This window comes from Poecilia reticulata, chromosome 10 (genome assembly GCF_904066995.2).
Source record: "Poecilia reticulata chromosome 10, P_reticulata-male-v2, whole genome shotgun sequence".
Classification (NCBI taxonomy): domain Eukaryota; kingdom Metazoa; phylum Chordata; class Actinopteri; order Cyprinodontiformes; family Poeciliidae; genus Poecilia; species Poecilia reticulata.
In genome coordinates this window covers 17434632-17455156 of record NC_088839.1, presented here as the reverse complement: position 1 = coordinate 17455156, position 20525 = coordinate 17434632, and the positions used below count along the sequence as shown (strand labels likewise).

Sequence of the window (20525 nt, the reverse complement as noted above, 5' to 3'; positions counted from 1 at the left end):
GAACAGAAAAAAATTATATATTTTTTGCTTAGGAAAGCAGACAGCCTGGTCGTCCATTCTTTTCCCAGTTTTTTCTGTAGATGTGTTCGTTTTGTACATTTCACATTTTAATTCTGTGACATTCCTCAACATCTTGCCCTAAGCCGTATCTCATGGGCGTAATTTCAACTACATATGCCCGGAAACACAAAACACAGAACATCTAAGCTAGCATTAGTCTTTAAAATTGCTTCACATCTTGTGAGAAAACAGAACAGGGCAGCTAGAGCCAGAAACCAGTCAGGCACATAAAAAAAGAACCTTAAGACATGCTTGATTCTGTAATTGCTCCTCTTTTGGCATCAAATCCTATTCTCTGCTAAATATGGTTCCTCTTAAATCTTGCCTGAAGTCTCACCACAACAGCCTCCCTTTGCTTTCCCTCTCTTTTAGCCTCATTTTGTATTTCCGCTGTCTATCACACATGCACACGCGTGTACAAGTGCGTGTAAGAGGCAAACACATCAGCTTATGTTGTTCTTCCCTCTTGGTTGATTGGCTCACTATCAGACATACACACAGATGCACATCTCTTGGGAGCCAAATTTATTTGTTGATTAAATAGAGAAGTGGATATGACCCCACCCGTCTGGTTACCATGGTGACATCTCTCTCTCGCTCTTTTTTTTCCCCCACAACAGGTAGATAACACTCAATTTAATATTTTGTCTGTACTTGCCTGTGTGACTACTTGTTTGCCTTTAGAGGTGTGGAAGAGCGGTGAATTAAACGTCCTGCTAATGACACAAGTGCAGTGAGATAATGAATAGGTTGCCAGCTGCAGCCATTCGCTGAGGTATGTTTGCATTTTCTCTGTGTTATACTAAACCCATAAAAAAGATTTGCTGAGGATTACACAAAAATTAGAAAATAAATTAAAAGAAGAGAACGTGACAGAAATAGGTAAGAGCTGTTTTGGTGAAAACGATGGGGAGAGTGATACGCCAGGAGAGGAATGGGGAGAACGCTGTAAAAGCAGTGAAAACATAATGAGGAATTGGGAGCGGGACATGGCCCCAAAGAGAGGCAGAGAGGAGCTGGAAACATAAAGCATGGAGAAAGAAAATAAGGGCTTGTCTCTGAGGCGATGAGGTTGATTTGGGCCCGTTGGTGATTAGGTTTGGTCTTCTCCCGCAGAGCTGGGGTGAGTCACCATTCTCCCACTCACAGACGCACGCCATGCTGCATGTGGCATGATTTTGGTAGAAAGAGAATGAGAAGCAGCATCAGTTTTTTTTTTTTTTTTACTGTTAGTGTCCTGCAGGGCTGAGTGTAAAGGTTTGTATTATTCACACCCTGGGACAGAAATCTGGGAGGTTGGCTTCTTTGGAGGGACAAAAACAAAAGAAAACAACTCTCCAAAAGCAAATATGGGGGGTGGTCGTTGCTTTGGTTTAGGTCAGACCTCAAGGAAAGTGATTTCAAATAGTCAGATTTCACATTCATGACTGTGCCTGAGTTTATGTGTGAAGCCTTCATGCCTTATGCAACCTTTTGTTAGCTGGCAGCTCTGAAAACAAACAACAGACCCATCTATTACGGATTCAAGACGACTCCTATGAAATACAGACACATGCAGTTTTAAAATGAATGAATCAGAATCGTAGCTAGTCAGAAATATTAATCCTCCATAATCTGAGGTATCAGGTAAATCATCCGTCTCTTCTTGTAAAATACTCTCATAAATGGCTGACATTGGACAAATTTGAATTTATAAGGGCTGTTGATCTCCAGGGATACATTTTAGATTTCCCATAATTGGACTTCCTCCCTGAGAGGCACCTCGCATAGATTTCAGTAAATTAAATAACCTGAAAACAAGATAAGCAAAACAAATGATGATACTCTGCAACGCTCCCTGCTCATGCATCAATATATGCCAGAATGAAAGCAGAAGCTCTTTCCTCAGTTTATACCTGCATCCATATTCTATCTGCAATGTTTCAGGTCGGTGCAGAGAGAGGTGATGCGTGGAGACTTTCCCAGTTGTACTGACATTCAGACACATTTTATTTTGTTAGATTTCCCTCCTAGGAGTCACAGTTATGAACTATTACTACAGACTTTAAATTTGAGAAGAAGCATCTATTCAGATCCAATTAGTACAATGCTGCATGGTTTACAGCTCTTCAAATTGAAAAAAAAAATATCTTTAATCAGTTGCTGGCTTTGTCGCCATTATCTTTTGATTACTCAAACAAGACAAATGGTTGCATTTGGTTAAAGAACGGGGAACTTCTAAGCTGTTGCTGCGAGCTACTTAGTTTAAGTTGCCTTTAAAGCAGAGGAGGGAGGATGCATTCCGCTAAAAATCATAGTCATCTACAGGAAAGTGAAACAATGAAAAGACACAACAATTCTGAAATTCATTTATGTGAAATTATTAATCTAAGATCAAACAAAACTCTAAATTTAAAAAATATATGAGAAAATTATGAACAGTACAGGGTCAGGAGGATGCCATGTTATTGTCTGACATCACTTCTGAGAATATTAAAGCCATTTATTCCCATCAAAAATAAAGTCCAAAGTGTTGAAATATTGTCTTTAAGCATAACATTATCTTTACCTTATTTTTAAATATTTTGTGAACTATAATGTTTTTGTTAGATAAACAGGTTTTATTCATATCGAACTTGTAGCTTTTGGCCCAATCAAAGGCCATGTTAATGCAGTGGTTCTTTGTCCAGCAGTTCACATAGAGTCACACAAACCAATTAAAATATAACAAATTAAAATTTAGTCAGTCACAAAGACTGAAAAAGTTGTTCATCTAAGAGAGTCAAACCAGTTGTGTCAGGTCATTGACTCACTGACCCTTCAAATAATTATTTTATGACGTACTGAACAGCTAACAACCAAGTTTTTAAAAAGGTTTTTGTGGATTTAACCTCACCTGAGGCCTTTCTGTGTTTTGTATTGCACGTTTCCCCATGTTTGGGTTTTCTTCAAGCACTCCAGTTTTTTTCCAACACTTCAGAAACACACACGCAAAGTTGATTAGGCATTCTTCACTGATTTTCAAGCTAATGAGGAAACTACATGTGGAAGAATGGTCAAGCTACCTGTTCTCTCTTGACAAACATCACCATTTGTCATTTGCACATTTTGCATGGGTTGCTGTAGATATGAAGTGTCTGTGATGTATCATGGAAGTCCTGCTGTGGTATTTCCCAATATACCCCAACCACCTGGTCCAACGGATCAGTCTTCTTTGCTTCAAGAAATATTTAAAGATAAAACAAACAAAAACACGTTATAGTTGTAGTAAGACCTGCCTTAACACCATAAAATAGTATTTTGTTGTCCATCAGCTGTCATTTATTGCAAAAGATCAGATGTGAATGCTTATAAAATCTGCTTTTATGTGCTAAGGAGCTGAAACATCTTAACTGTCACAAAATCTAGATCTGTATAAAGTGAAAACTCCAGTTTGTGTCCACATTTATTAAACGATAACACCCTCTGAGCCACTCTGCCAACGCATGAATGTCACATTTTTGCAAGTCTCCTCCTATCAAACTAACAATCTGCCCCAGCAGATGAGCAATGACTATTTATAGACTTGCCTTTTGGTGAGTGTGGAATTTTAATTGTGTTTGTTCCTACAAATGTCTGCTTAACAACACTTTAGCATTGGCTGAAACAAAGTTGTCTATAATTATCTCTTACATTTTAGGAAAACTCCTCTATATCGGGCAAGAGTTTCACAGGTTGGGAAGTAGGACCTTGAGACTGATTTAAAAAAAATAATAAATCATTAGATTAGAAAGATAAATGGGATATAACATAATCAAGAGTAGAAAAGTGACCCCCTTTTTGGGGTTGATTCAAAAGTCACATTTTGTTTTATCTTGTAAGAGAGACTCAGTCACTGGTCTTCACAGCGTGCCCTCCAAAATCACCTTCTTTAGCTCCTCTGATTGCACCAAAGCCTTTTGGATTTCATTATTTTAATAGTGCTGGAGGGGAAGTACTGATGGAAACAGCCTTGCTCCCTAGTCGCTGCCAGTGAGCCACTTAAAACCCAAACACGGTGGTTTGTGAAAGTTCTTTGTCGTTGGACACCTTCACAGTACACAAGATTTAATTAGATGATTGTACAGCAATCTGATGTGGAGATGGCAACTATTTAATCCATTATTAAGTCATGTTTTTTATGAATATTGCATAGAACCAGTAAATGTCTGGGTAATCTCTTTGTAGTAGTTCTTCCTTTTTAACTGCACTAATCTGGTGCAAACCAAAACCATTATGGCTTTTGTTTCTTTTAAAAAGAGCTTACAATTAATCATTGTATGAACTGCAAAATTGTATTTGTTCCCTACAAGCTAGAATGCCATAACTGCATACATTTCTACATGCTTTGTATTCTAACCTTTTCACGGTTTCACCCTGTAACTGTCTGATTTGTTTTTTTATTCTCCGTGCTGTTTGTTCACTAATGTTCTCAAGGACTCAGGTACACAAAGGTGGACTCTGTTCACTACTCATGTAAATAAGTTTGAAAACCATGTATTACTTTCTTCGGCTTTAAAATTATGCGTTGCATTTTGTTTGGTAAAATTAAAACAGAATATCTCTACCTTGTGGATGTAATGCCGCAACATAGAAAAGTTAATTTATCGTGAAAAGGCTTGTGAGGCACATTAAAATCTCCCACATCATTAGTTGTAATTTTAGTTAAGTGGTCTGCTGATGTCATACATCATTTGTTTCAGCTGAACTGTTCTAACCAAATAATGACCACTCCACACTCTCTCCAATAGCAAAACAATAATATTTCAGATTTGTTCTGCCATTCGGTTAAAATCAGACTCCAGGTAATGATTCAACTTTTATTTAACATTTATTTCTGCTGCATTTGTCATTTCTCTTCTGCAATTACTCTTTAATGCTCTCTTGATGTCAACTCACTGGCACACACATATAACCCCTTCATGTCATATGTGTTGCAGCCATTACAACTAATGTGCCAGTGACATGACAGAGCAGTCATTACAACTAAAGCACAGCCATGGCCTCAATTACAGCAATGGCATCTCATGGAAATAGCCATAATCACGGTTATAGTCCGTCTCCAACAGCAACAGCAGCAGTCTGTGAAAAACTGGCAATTTGAGAGGAGTGCAATGGCACAAAGAAAATATTCCTCTGTAAACCTTCTTTGCATCCAACCCAATTTTTTTATTGCTCAGCAGAAGCCTCTGTGCACAGAGGTTTGACTGAAAATGAAAAGTCGTTTCTTTTGAAGACATTAAGCATCCAGTTATTATCTCAAAGCTTTCTATGCGCAGTCATTAATTATGCTTTTTCAGCAAACTCATAAAATTCACAAAGAACAATGACGGCATGCCAACGTTTAGAGAACATTATAGAAATTAAATGATGCTGAACAGGCTAATTATAAATACTTTGCCCAAAATCACAGTGTTTTGGAAGATATGTGGTTCAATGGGAGAGCATAATCCTACATTTTCTGCAGAAGAGTAACAAAGTTACACTAGCTGCATAGAAGAAAAAAGGATTTATTTCCTCCCCGTCTTCTTCTTCTATGGTATAAAAGGTGAAGCACCCAGAGGATTTTCTGTTTTCAAGAGTGAGAAAGAGAAACGTGGGGGAAGTTGACGATTGTGTATGTTCCTGTCTGACAGACTCCTTTCATGCATGTGAGATGATGGTTTTTCCTCTGTGCCAACACCTAGCCTTTCTTTGTGTGCCAGTGGATGAAGTTTTTTTGGAAGACGCTCGCAGTTCCACAACCTACACATCTTCCCTTTCCACGGTGCTCTCTTACCTCCAAGCCCTCCAGCGGTTCAACCAGCCGGCTCATTCCTCCCACCGTGCCTCCCCTCTGTCATCTCAAGCCCCGTGCTTGCCTCTCATGGAATATTTCACGACTCAGATGTACATGAAAAACCGGTGCTCACAGGTCATGCAGCCTTTTGCTGTTGTGTCTTGTTGCTTGTTTTTCTCTTTTCAACCTTCAGGCTCAGAAACACAACTGGACGTTTAACTGTGGAACTCGGAAACTTCAGATATGTCCTTTTATTTATTAAACTCTTGATTAAGCACACTTGAATAACAGAGGAAAAGCCAAATAGAGGTTAAGAACTGCCTGTATTTCACCCACAGGGATAGAAATTCATTCAGTTTCAGTTGAATGTCAAAATTCATTCAACTGAAAAAAGTAATTGTGACAAACATGATTTTTTTTAAATGGGACACAAACTGGGTCAGTATGTGACATATTTGTTAAAATGAGAAGGGTGCCATCTGTTCATATACATTTCTCTTGACTATAAATATTATGTTTTCAGTATTTAGTTGTGGATTTGACCTGTTCTTTTTCAGGGAGGGATGATGAAATAACATACATCTTCAATGAATGAAACAAACCAAAGTAGATCCATACATTTGAATTAATGTCTATACTGACCTGGTTTTCAGCATAGTCCACAAATTTTCACTATAGTTGAGGTCAAAGCTTTCCAAATATTTAGCCAACTTTATCTATTTCAAAACCAATTTTGATGCATGTTTGGTGTAAGAGTCTTTTTAAAATTCTCAAATATTTAGCTGTTAATTTTATTTGAAGGTTAAAAAAATTTACAGGATGGACTGCTTCTTTATTAATCTATCCTCTTTGTAAAACATACCAGCAACACTGATAGCAACTCAGTCCCACCTGAAGATGCTGCCATCACCAGGCTTCACAGTTGTCTCAAAGTTCTTAAGTTTGCAACCCTCACTTTGAATCTTCTTTGATGGAAAATATGTTATTGACCAAGAACTTATGTGAAATAATCAAGAGCCAATGATAAAGCAGAGATGCTCACTATGGAGTGCATGCTGTACTCTGCCTCAAATTACTTTTTGCTTACAAAACAGGAACCATCCAGTAGTTACTTGTCTAAGCTAAGTCTCTTTGTCTCACCCGAACATAAAGCTTTTCTCAGTTGAACTTTAATGTGTCAAATTTGAAGTGGATGCTTTTTTAAATGGAGGGCTCATTTATCTGCAGACAGAGCCACTGTTGGTGTTCCAGCAGAGCCCTGATTATGATGGGCTTGAGCCTTGGTGATTTCTAGACTGTTTCTGATCCGTCAAACCACTTGCATTCATTTGAGTGACTATGTGAGTCAGATGGTTGAATGTTGGACTCAACGTGATGTGATTCTGAGCCAGAAACGTGTCACAAATGTATTGACAACTGCGAAAAACTTGTGGTTCAGGTGCAAAATGCTCCTGAGCCACATATGTTAATTATCTATATATTTGAGCCTGCATGTGTAATTTGGAGTATTTGTGGAGTAGAGATAATTATCTACCAGATGTGCATCCAATTCTTTTGGCAAAAAAATTCATGAAGGTTGTTTGTTGTATAATTATTCCATCCAGAAAAAAAGATGGTATAATTAAAGTATTAAAAGTTATAAATTAAAATACTGTATGCAAACTTCTTACAAATTTTCATTCTGGACAAACTTTTAATATGCCTCCATTAACATAAGGTGTCTGCTTTGCATAAAGTTTGGCAAAGGGTTAAAACTTAATTAACTTAGTTTGAGAAGTTAATTATCTCCTAAATGCTGCAGCTGAGTCATTGTCTGTTTTTTCATGTGTACACAGTTGCAGCACTCTGTGTGCAGCAGAGGCAGAGACGGGGTTGTGTGTTCAAATTGGACATGACTCATCACTCCTGCCTCACAAATCAAACAGCATTAGATCACATATTGTCTGTCTTCATGTGTGTGACTCAGCAACTAGCGCCTAAGGGTGTTTACCCACACCTGCACCCTCTCATGATTTCACCCTCCCGTCTCTCTTTTCCCTCAGGGTGGAGGAGAGCTTCAAGACTCTGTTCTGGTCCATCTTCGGGCTGTCTGAGGTGATCTCTGTGGTGCTGAAATACGACCATAAGTTCATAGAGAACATCGGCTACGTGCTTTACGGAGTCTATAACGTCACCATGGTGGTGGTTCTCCTCAACATGCTCATTGCCATGATCAACAGCTCGTACCAGGAGATAGAGGTATGCAGCAGCGGCTCGATAGAGAAAAGGGCAGGATGTTGTCAACAAGTCAATAAGGATCATCTGGTATCAGTGATGTGTCTACAAGAGGATTAGACTGTGACTTTAAAAAAAAATGCCATCAGCTACTGAAAATCAATCAAACAACATCAGACTCTGTCACAGATAGAAAAAATTCAAATATTTTTTTTTTCCCCAAAGATATAAAGCACACAGACTTGTTGTCAAACAGGCAGATGTTGGGCTGTCTGCCGTCGTAGCACTGTCCTCTAGAAGTCAAAGTGCTCAAGCAAGTCATAGCTATTTGTTATTCCTGTCTCTCCTGTCATCATCCATCAGCAGACTCACCTTGCTTCTCTGTTTGCTCGTCCCCGCAGGAGGATGCAGACGTGGAGTGGAAGTTTGCCCGCGCCAAGCTCTGGCTGTCCTACTTTGACGAGGGTCGGACCCTGCCTGCCCCGTACAATTTGGTTCCCAGTCCCAAATCCTTCTACTACCTGGTCCTCCGCATCAAGTCGTGCCTGATACACCTGTGCAAGGCCAATGGCCGCCGCCACAACAATGAGGTGGAGATGGGCATGCTCCACACACAGGCCAAGGTCAAAATTTTGCATTTTCTACTGACAGTGTTTTGCAAAACTGTACATTGCGCACCAATAGAACCTTTACATATTTTGTCACAATAGACCAGAAACTTCAATGTATTTTTTTATCCGGATTTTACAGAATAAACCGTTACAAGGTATGGCATAATACTCGAGCAGAAAGAAATTATATGTGGTTTTCTTTGTTAGAGTTTTACAAATGAATATTTGAAAACACTTAGAAGTAGAAGTGCATTTTGCAGAAACTCCAGCTGCATGCCTTTTGGGCTTTGTGTGTACCAGCTTTGCACATCTAGAGACTGAAATGTGTGCCCATTGTTTTGCAAAGTAGCTCTTGCTCCATCAGATTGGATGTAGAGTTGTCCTTTCAAGCCATAATACAGATTCCCTGTAGAATTTAGCTCTGAACTTTGACTGCTTGAATGTCCTTTTATTTAAATCACTCCATTGTAGGACTGGCTGCATGAAGGAAAAGCCTTTTGCAGCTTCTGATAGGTTTTGTCCTGGCATTGCTCTACATTTAACAAAGTTTACATTTTACTCTTAACAGCTTCCTAGATCACGCATGCCACATTTTACAGATCTTTATTTGTTTTATTTATTTTGATGTCCTTTATATTTCTGTATATATCTTGTCTATTTTCATAAGCCTTTTATCAGTTCCTATCTTTGTGTTTCTTGGAGTTGATCCATCTCATATTACAAGTTTTAAAAGCAACTAATTTAAGTTTATGTTTGTAACTTGGCAAAATATGAAAAAGTTCAAACTCTTTAAGTACTTTTTAATAGGTTTTTCGTACAAAATGAGATTTGCAATCCCTCCAGCAATGTTTTCCTCTGCACCTTTCATCTAAAGTCATTTTATTTCTACCTCTTGAATTAATGTAGCAGGAGATTATTAATTTAAAAGCAGCTTATTCTGTTACCTTCTTTTTCAATACCATTTTCAGACAGTTTAATCTCCGTTTTATTCTCTAGTTGAACAAAACCTGCTGCAGTGACTCTAATTATAGACTAATTTGTGCATTTACTGTACTAAATACTTCCTGTCAAATTAATGTTTTCTGATTTCCAGTGTAGCTCCATATAACTGCCATAATTATAGTGAGGGAGAATGATAGTTGCACAAAAAACAAAACAAAAAATCATCATTGTTTTCCTTCTATAATTAGACATCTGTCTGTGTTGGTTGGTTGTTTTTGAAAGTATAATCTGTATATTTAGGAAACATTACAGATTTAAGTGGAGCGTCCCTCTAACTCAGATCTCTATAATAAAAAGAAAGTTTTATTTTTTTAATTGGAAACACCAGAGAACATTTAACAAGGCGTCAAACGTAGCATGCTAGCCATCATCCGCAGGCATTTCCTCCGCCGGCCTCCTCGGCTGGAATGGCTCACCTCACCGGAGCTATTAGTCAGGCCATTGCTTCTGCCTGCGTCTGCTGAAATGCCCGGGCAGATTTCGGATAGGGACAAGATAGGCTTCACCCTGCTGCCTCTGTGAGTGTCTAAAACCTTCTGCAGACCTGACAGTTTAACCAAGGCAGAGGCAGGAAGGTGCAGGAGGCGATCAATGGATAAGCCCACATTAGCCCACAGGAAAGCGTTGAGGATGTCAAGCGAGATTTAGGAGTGATGGGGTGGTCTGTCTGAACCACCGATTCGTTTCTTCTCTCTTTCGGTGCTTTAATTGTGATATAAAGATGCATATGGGCACTAAACTAAAAAAAATGTTTTAGAAAGCCAGCTGTGCCAACTGATTGCTTTAAAACTATGTGTGAAATTAAAGTGAAAGTCAATGATTTGATGTGATTTTATTGTGCTGGTATTTGGCTGGTAACTGCCAACCTGGACTTTATGTGAATCTTAAAGTCCAGAATTCACATAAAGAGAGATTAACACAAACAGAGTCAGGATAGCCCAGCAAATCGAGCTTTTAATGTTGACTAAGAACTACAGGAAATATATTTAAGCATTGCCAGTTGGCTTTGGGGAGACTTCTGCGTAGAAGATGCCTTCTCAGCATTCACATAAAACTGGAAATTTCTGTCTCATCTGGGTGCAGCTGCAGTAATGTGGTGAATAGATAAATAAGACGGATAGCTGAGCCACTGGCTTCAGTTCCTCTGCAGAAATACTTCTCTTAAAAATAAAAAGAAAAAAGTTCTTCTAGTTAATAAATAATATACTCTTCATAAACACTTTTGTAAAGTAGCACAAAACCTTTTCTGTCTTTTCTGTTTTTTAGGCTAATGAAATTATCAAAATGGATTGTAATTATTTATTTGAACTGTTCTTTTTCCAGGGTGGCATAGTTCTTAAACAGTCAACTTCTTTGATTTTTAGCAACATGTAGTCTCCTGGGAGTGTCATTAATCTACAGGTTCTCATAATGTGTGGATAAAGTTGCAGAGAAACCAAACGCTTTTACTGACATTTTGGCTGCTGTTGGCAGAAATAGTTGAGCTCATTTAACTGGATGGACTTTATTTGTCCCAGGTAACTAAGCCTGTGTTTCTGCATCTCTCAGTTTCTGTTTAACATAAACAGGGAGTGAATGGGCGCTGGGCCAAGAAAGACACGCTTTCTACAAAATCAGCACCTTCTGAAATTTGTTGCTGCCTACATGGGCCAGCCGAATTACTGTTGTAAAATCATTATCAGAGGAGGTAATGAATGAAAGAACCAGAAGTATGTTTGAAAGAGTCGGCGTGAGATTTTAAATCTCATGTTTTGTCTCCGAATTTTGATCCAAATACAGAAAATCACATGAACATAGAATTAAAGTTAAAAAATGAACAAATTTGTGACACTCAAGTGAGACCTTTTATAAAAGTATTTATTTATTGATCTTACTTTCTTGCTGATGAAGCCTTACCGTCGGAGAGTTGACAAGAGATCTCCGGATGGCAGCAGAGACAATAAAACAGAGTAGGTGGTCGGTACAGTTGTCATTGCTTCCTTTGTGGCTTGGTGAGTGGCATGGCAGACTGAGGGTGGACAGGTAGCTATGGACTGTTTTCTCTCTCACTTGTTTTTTTGGCAGCTCAACAGTGAAATGGGTGACAGATGCAGATAAGAAAGTCCAGCAGTTCTTCTCATAAAGTTAAGCTCAAGGCAGGCAGACATGTAATGGTGATGTCTGGCTTGAGACCAGAGAGTACCGAGATCACACAGGCTGGAACTCAAAGACGGTGCCAGGGTTTTTCCAAAGGTGCACAGAAACAGTGCAGGTTAGTGACAGGCAAGGCAAACTTGGAAATACAGGAGGGTTGGATTTCTGCAGCCATAAATAAAAATTAGGTGGCAGGATGAGAGAACGTTTGATGGAAGAAAAAGAAAAAAAAACATCTGGGAATATGCCAGGACCTTGCTGATGGCTTCTTCTCTGCAACTTGAAAAGTCACATGTTAGTTGGGATTAATAAGGAATTTGTAAAATGTGTGGATCAGAAAAAATAATCCCAAATAAATTAGATTATGTTATATTATCTGCCTTCCCCTTGAAATGGTTGATCCTTTTAAGAAGGTCAGAATTAATGATACACAGCCGATGATAAATGGATAGAAATCTGCGACCAGTACCCAGGTGGTTCATTTTTTAAAAAATGTTTTCAGACATACAGACATACTGCTTCAACCATCTGTCATATTATATTTCTCATTCTATTTCTAAGGACTAAACATTAAAAAATATTTACATAGCAACCCATTTAATTTTTTAAGAATTGTATTCTGCTCTCTTATGATGTGGTTTTGGTTGAAAGGGAAAATAAAGTTACATGTAGGTTATAATTATGGCTTCAAAAGTGCTTTTTTTCCCCTTGATTGTAAATCTGAAGAACGGGTAAATGTTTTTAATATAAGTTTGTAAATTCATCTTTGTGTTACATTTTCCTTTCTTGCTTTTTGACATTTTCATATCTATCAGATCTTATATTAGCAGAATTTTAATGCGCTGCAGATTTAATGCTTCCAGATGATTTTGTCTGTCCACACTAGAGGTGAAAGTCTTTCTCACACTCCAATGTGAAACTAACACACAAGCTACAAACCCAAGTCAAATTATCTTGCAGGTAAAACATGAGCTGATTTCAGATAAAGCAGCGTTGCCGACTCTCTCATGAATACTGAACGCTGTTATTTGTTTAGTTTTTAGTTTGCTGCCTTCTTCAACATCCTTCGCAAGTACTTCAATTATTCTGAAGCGTCTCTGCTCCTTGCTGTTGCAGGATGAGCGGTTTAAGTCTTACGCACGATCGGGAGAGGAGTTCATCCAGAGAAAAGCTCGAAAACACCCGACCAGATATCAGGTAAGAGATTGACAGACCTGAAAGCAGATGACAAAGTTTAGGGTGGAGTGAAGATGAGACGGAAGGGAATTGGAAATTAGATTGAGTCTGGAGGAAGAATGAAATGTGAGACAAACAGGCAGAGGAATATGTAGCAGGGAGAAATCAAAGAACTGCAGCCGCACAGATTGAGGTTGGTCGGACGGACGCTGACGGCAGAATCAGAGGAAGGAAGGAACGGGTGCGGTAGAGGTGAGGAGGTGTAAGTGAGACAAAACCAAACGACAGTAATAAAGGAATGTAACAAGTTTGAAATGAAAGCGAAGTTGTACAAAGACAGAGAGAGTAAAGAATGAACATGGCTGAAAATTCCTCTAATGAGATCTTTGAGAGTAATTGAGATCAAGACACTCTGTGCATCAACTCAAACTACATTATTTCACAAAAGCAAAAGTCAAAACTCATTTTTACTCTGCTGTGAGGAAAATCATCACAGGTCACCTGGATCGTATTTTTTTTTTTTCTGAAAATATTCTAGATCTGTACATTTTTAAGGATATCCATTGCACACACACACCAACAGCTAAACACACACAGCAGTGAATTGTCACCTGATTAGACATATGTAAGCACTCTTGTTTGGACGGTGGCGGCTATCGACCCGTATCCGGAGTGCCTACATTCAGAGACTGACTGCCTCAGGCTCAGCAGCAGCAACTGGTCACAAATCAATACTCAATATTCTACACACTGACTGAGAGAGACCGAGTGAAACTCTGTACCACAATTAGCACTGTTTTCTTTTTGTCTCAAGAATGCGATGAGTCTTCTGTCCTTGTAAATGCAGAATGCGTTGTCACCTCCCGCTGCTGCGTCCTTTTGTCTTTAATCTTCACCTTTCTCTTTCCTCGCTGCAGAAGATCATGAAGCGGCTTATTAAACGTTACGTGCTGAAAGCTCAAGTGGACAAAGAAAGCGACGAAGTGAATGAGGGTAAGAATCGCTTTTTCAATTCGGCACACTTCAGTTGCACCATTATGAGGCTCATAATGGTATGAGTGTGGAAATGTGGGCAGGAATTGATCAGCGAGTTTCTATGTACATCTGCACATCCTTGAGTTCAATCTGCTTTTTTTTTTCTTTTTTTTTTCTCTAGCAGGCTGCATGTAATCATAAATAAAAATGTTTATTGGAGTACTTAGCTAATCCATTTAACACAACAGACTTAGTTTTATAACTCACTGATATCCAAGCAGTTTTCTCCTTATGTTTGGCATCTCCTGCCTGGGTTTGAATAACCTTCTGACTACTTGAGGTTTATTTGAACTTGTTGGAAAGCCGTAAAAAAAAGCACACGTCATCATACATTTGTGATATAAGACATGTAAGCTAATAACATTAACATAAAAAGCAATATTTTAGCACAATGAGAGCCTCTTAAACCAGGAATCTGACATAAGAGATTCAAAAGACCATGAAACGATTGGTTGCCGTTTGTGCTCCAACTACAGCCTTATTTTGGCACCAAGCTCAGGATTTTAATGTCTACAACAGACTCCTCTGGGCAACATATTTCTGAGATTAGTTGGAGGAGAAAGGATCATAAAGTGGAGTCGACTTGGACGAATTGTACCGTTGTCTCTTCACTCTGTATCTTATCGCCACATCTCACCTGGTCGTTGACCTTGTCTTATCTTTGCATCATCAAACGTAGATATGCAGGAGAGCTTTAGATCGCTGAGTGAAAGCATAACCTGAACGGGGTCGTCTTTACAGCAGCCATTCGCTCCAAGGAATGCTGTTTATTTTTAGTTTTCAGTTTTTATTTTCTCACCAAAATGAAATTTATCCTTAAATTTCATGAAAATATGAACATTCTCATGAATGAGTTTCTTTTAACTGTCAAACTGTCATCACTGTAACAACACGTGCAGTGTCACAAATGCAAAAGGAAGCTTTTAAGCAATGTTGTGCGTGATCCGTAGCTCATGGGTACACTGTGATGACAAAACAAGAAGGTTATCATCACTGAAGTATTCAGTAATTTCGCAAATTGTCCTTATATTAAGACTCACATCTCCTCCACCACATTGGTTTTCCTTTGGGTTTGAACTGCTAGGTTTGAACTGCTAAACAAAGCATGAATTGGTCAAATGTACGAATCTAATGGAAGAACCGCCATCGGTGTTCAATCAATCGAATTTTATTTGTATAGCACATTTCAGCAGCAAAGCATTTCAAAGTGCTTTACATAATTAAAATAAAAACAGCGTGTGACATTGTTTTAGTGAAAACATATGAACGATTCAAAGACCATAAAGAACGTAATCTACCAATCTGACACAATAAAAATTGAAAAGTTGGGATTGAGTCCATAAAGGAAATCATCACAAGGCACCAACTGCTCGCTAATATTTCTACAGTACTGGACGATTGCCAATCTATGTTTCCTCGGCGAAACCCGGTGATGACAAAAGCGTTCTGCTAAGGCTTTTTTTCTCCAACAGTTTTGGGAGTGTTGTCAAGACAGAGTTGCAAGAAATATATTCAAAGTCTTAGAGAAAAAAAAGCTTCTCCAATCTCTACACAATTTCAGAGACTTTAGGGTTCAGTGAAACACCAACCTGAACCTTATCTGTCCAAGAAATGCAGGACTGGCTTCAGGATTATTTATCAATTTCTCAACGTGCCTCGTGAGGACAGTCTGCGATCTGAGAGGTGCTACACTAATGGGGATGTTCCCGGGGGATTTTGAAAAATAAATAAATATTGTTTTCCCTGAGACTAAAGGTATTCAAATTGATCCAATTTTATTTTGCAAAATGATGACACTGCATTAAACAATAAAGTTATTTCAAGGCTTTTTACACATATTTCTTAATGGGGCCAATGAATGTGTCCACATCTGCAAATAAAATATTTCTTACAAAATCATCCTCCTCCTTTCATACTGTCTCATCGCAGAGATTTAAACTAAACGTCAAAAACAAAATGCCAGAACCTCAAAGGGTCGTGTCCATTTAGACTTTTCACACTGACCCCAGTTCATGCCTGGATTTGCTCCCATCCTGATTGCTGTTTGCTCACTTCGTTCTGTCTTTTCTGTGTCTGTGTTGCAGGCGAGCTGAAGGAGATCAAGCAAGACATTTCCAGCCTCCGCTATGAGCTGCTGGAGGAGAAGTCCCAGGCCGCTGGGGAGCTGGCTCTGCTCATCCAGCAACTCGGCGACAAGTTTGGCAAAAACACCATGAGACACTGACAGGCCTTGCACGACGGGGGAGGGAGGGAGGAGGGGAAGGTTGGTGTAGAAAGCAGATTCGGGCCAGGTAGTTCACGACCTCGGTGGGAAGACGAGAGACAACGGAGAGGCAGGATGTTTATGTGAATGGACAGGATGAACGGAGAGTAGTTAGCAGCTTAAAATATCGAAACTGTGCCGAGTTAAAAATGAGCTAGCTTTAGATAAAAAAACCCCAAGTGCTTTGGACGCAAAATGACCAATTAGAGAAGAACAGTAGAAGACTATTGTAACTGCAACCCAGCGTGAGGTTAGGAAAGTAAACTCACTCGGAAGGACTTTGTATTGACAGCTCAATTCTAATTAGAGGGAAAGATAGAGATGGAGTAAGAAGGAGAAGACAAGTGTGAGGAGGATATGAAGAGACACCATGGGGATCAACAACGATGCAGCGCAGCAATGAGGGCCCCACACCCACTGCCAGAAGATATCAGTGCTTCAGCTTATCACCAATTTAGAGGAGAGAGGGGGAATCCAGCAAAGGGGAGACGCTGGAAGGGCAAGAGGATGAGGAGAAACTGCTAGTGGTACTCACAGCAGAGATGCCTGCTACGTACCATATTTTTAATTGGTCAGCTGAAGTGCTGACGCTGGTTGAGATCATGCACACACCTTTATACACAAGGCTGTCTAATTAATGCAGTTCCAATCCACAATGCACAACCTATGATACAAGTCGAAGGCAGGAAAATTTATTCATTGCACTGATGTTCAACTCTTTACAGAAACCGTTTGACGAGTAAGATGTTGTTTTTGTATCTCTTAGAAATGAACGGAAGGTCCCAAACACAACCAGATAATTGAGTGATGGATGCACTAAGTCAGCATGAAAAGATAACGTGGTTATTTCAACTGACCTGCAGACATTTTGCAAATATAAATGAAGACAAAAAAAAAGAAAATGTGCATCCCTTATACAGCCTGGAAAATAGGAATTGAACAACGTCAACATTTTTCACAGTAGATGTTTTTCTACTATTGGCCTGAAGTTCACATTGTAAATAGCAACCAAAGTAATCCACACATGAAAATGAAAACAAACCTGTCTTTTATATTCAGATTCTTATCCAAAATGTTGTGGGATGTTTCTCCATTTGATCTGGATTCATTTATAAAATGTAGGCAAATATCCTACGGCTCCCACACTAAAAAGAGAGATATTTGCTTCATGTGATGTCTTGGTGATGAGACATTTCTTCAGAGCTTTAGAATAACTAATATCAATTAGCACTGACAGGAGATGTGATTACTTTCTAAATACAAACACGTTCTTTGCTTGTTGATTCAGTTTTGTTTCCTTTCTAAATTGTTTTGATTTCAAAATATGTAGAAGTTGATTGGGTTGTTACCAACATTTGATATCACTTTAATGTAAGTAAACCGCTTGAAAATATAGGTACTGAGAAAAATGTTAACGTGTTCAATACTTACTTTTCTCTTCTGCGTTTCCTGAAATTTACATGACCCACTTTCAGAAAATTATCCGAAATGTCAAAATGCGTCGACAGAGTCGTGTTTACAGCTGTAAAAATCCAGGAGTCGATTTTTTATGTTGTTTTTTTTTAAGGTGAAGCAGTGCATTTGGGAGATGAGAAAACCTTGCAATGTGGGAATTTATTTTCACATGCATTGATTTGGCTATAAAGGTGAGATTCTTTTACAGAAGCTGCATGGAGTCATTTTCTGGTCTATTTTTTTCCTGTCCCCTGAGACTCTGCTGCACAGTGTTGAGACATGAGCAGTAACAGTCTGTAGGCAACAACTGAATTTTAGCTTTTTTTTTATTCCAAGTAGCTGTTTAGTTTTGCAGAGTAACAACTTAGACTTTACGATAAAAATAAATACTGGCATGCGGTGCCTAAGCAGTTTGAAGAAATTGTCATATTTTCTGATTTATGGTCTGTTCACAATTAAAAATAAATAAATCATAACTAACAGCAAACAGGATACATTTTTGTGTTGATAAACCTTTATAAAGAGACAACAATTTGACTAGCAGCAACTAAAATCTGCACTGTTGTAGCACGAGACGTTCATGCAAAGAAAAACAATATTTGTCATATTTGCATCTGATGCGCTCAGATTGTCATCAAATATAAAAACCCTAATAGACTCGCACCACTTTTCCAATAATCTGAGGGTGACTGAACACGGGAACGCCACGTCTGAATGAGCGCCCTGCTGCTTTGGGTAAATCAAAATGAGACATTAATCTCCCTGGGTCAGATGTAATAATATTTATCTAACACTTTCAGCACAGCACAAGTTTCAACCTTTTTCCAATGATACTTCTTTAGCCTTCTTGCAGCATCTCCTACAGTTTATGACAATGGCAAACATCTTTCTTGATTTCACGTACTTTCTTTAAATTGCTCATGAGAGGCAAATCAGATATTTTTTTCAATAGACTGAGCATATAAAGGTAAATAATTTCAGCTGCTTACATCTACATGAGTGTACATCCCAATAATTGTGCAATTGTTATTTTTTTATGGCCACATATTTATGTTTAATCATGTAAGAAAGCAACTTAGATTATTCCTGATGAACACCAAACATTACCCTTTGTACAATTACCTGTTTTACTCATGAAATATCAAGAATATGTTTTCTAGTTTAGGGAAATGTTTATGTTTACTTTAGTTCTGCTGACTTGTTTTCTTAGAGAGCAAAGCTTTCTTCCTAGCTCATATCCCACCGAAGTTGAGTTTCTTTCTGATTTTAGAGACATACAATTTCATATAAACAGCAGCAAAGTCTTGCTGCAGGTCCCATGCTGACATTTTAGGGGTTTTGAAGATTTACCATCTGCTTTCAGGATGAACTTGCTTAGATAACCAGACCTTAGCATGTTGGAATTTACTTTGAATCTCCTTCACTTTGTTTTTCGCAGTCCGGAGAAGACAAAACACTTGGTTCAAAATGAACGGACCTTAAAATGTTTTAAACATTTCCACCTGATTTGTTACAGATGTCAAATATCTGTTTGTCCAAATATGTTCGGAAACTCACAGTTTTTCTAAAACTCAGTTTTTTTTTTATAACTGTATCTCTAAATGAAGACATGGCGACATTTACTATAAACTGAGTGCAAAGTGAATAATCCATTATTATTTCTGTGTCAGCAACTTAAAGAATCTGACTGCATTGTGGAAAGAATCTCTACAGAAATAAACTTTTTTTCTGTTTGTTTCACTTCTCAGTCCAGTCTCAGTCGTCTCCTCTCTTTCAGTGTGCCTGCGTTATTTGTGCCGTGACGCAGGTTGTGTGCTGTTTACAAAAAACAGAAGTCTCCCTGATTTTCATCTTCATCTTCTGCCTGATTTGCATTTTCAGTCGCTCCAAAATCCAATAAAAGCAATCTAACGGAACAGTGCAAACTGAGGCTCAGCACTTTCTTGACATAATTTTGAACCTGGGCGCCATTATTCCCATCTTTCCAGCGCAGCTCAGTCGTAGCTCACTTTTCTTTTTGTGCACTCTGCTGCAACTTTTTAAAAGTTCAGATGAAACGCTTCCCCTGCTGTTTCATGCCATTTTAGTAACAGCCTGAGCAGTGAAGCGTCTTAAGTTCCAACAACTGACGTCTGCAATGAGTTATTTAAATTTTCCAAATTATTAATTATATTTTCTAACCTGATTAACTCTGTAACATCTTCCTACCTACAGTAAATGAATTTGTTTCACCTACACAAATGTCCTTTATTTTAGACAAGAAAGTAAAACTCAAAAGTCTCTTCATGTAGTAATGTTACATGTGAGAGCTACTGATTGCTCAATGTTTTTTTTTTCTTTTTTTTTCTGGGTTTATAAAATCAGACAAGCTATAAGATTTGGCCAAGAGAAAGTTTTATCATTCCTATACAACTATTGTATCTGAAATACTGTATTTTTGACTTGTATGCGAGACATACTGACCAAAATCTTGTACTGTATATTGTCATATTTTTGATCCTTGAAATAAATATGCTCTAAACTGGCTGGTTTGGAATTAATGCACTCTGTGTGTCTGTGCCGGTGCAGTCTAATTGTGCTTGTCCCCGCCTTTGCCCGTCAGCGGGATGATGGGTACTGGAGCGAAACCAGACAAGTGGCTGCAGAGTTGCTCCACACTTCCACAAAAGCACACAAACACACTCAGAAGGAACAAAGCCCACAGATGCTCTCGAAATAGAAAATGTTAGCAGCATGTGGATCCCACCTTGAACAAACTGTACATACTCAAACATCCTGAGATGTAGTATTTATTACACGC

General features: G+C 38.5%; 1 protein-coding gene across 1 annotated transcript in view; it reads left to right on the top strand.

Annotated features, from left to right (window-relative positions):
• Nucleotides 1-20250, top strand: part of trpc7b (transient receptor potential cation channel, subfamily C, member 7b) — a 58634-nt gene extending 38384 nt beyond the window's left edge. Inside the window, exons 8-12 of the mRNA XM_008420264.3 lie at nt 7879-8074; nt 8452-8673; nt 12913-12993; nt 13890-13965; nt 16092-20250. Of these exons, the coding sequence (XP_008418486.1) occupies nt 7879-8074; nt 8452-8673; nt 12913-12993; nt 13890-13965; nt 16092-16231 (715 nt within the window). The 3' untranslated portion in view covers nt 16232-20250. The remainder of the gene's footprint in view (nt 1-7878; nt 8075-8451; nt 8674-12912; nt 12994-13889; nt 13966-16091) is intronic.
• The last annotated feature ends 275 nt before the right edge of the window (nt 20251-20525 follow it).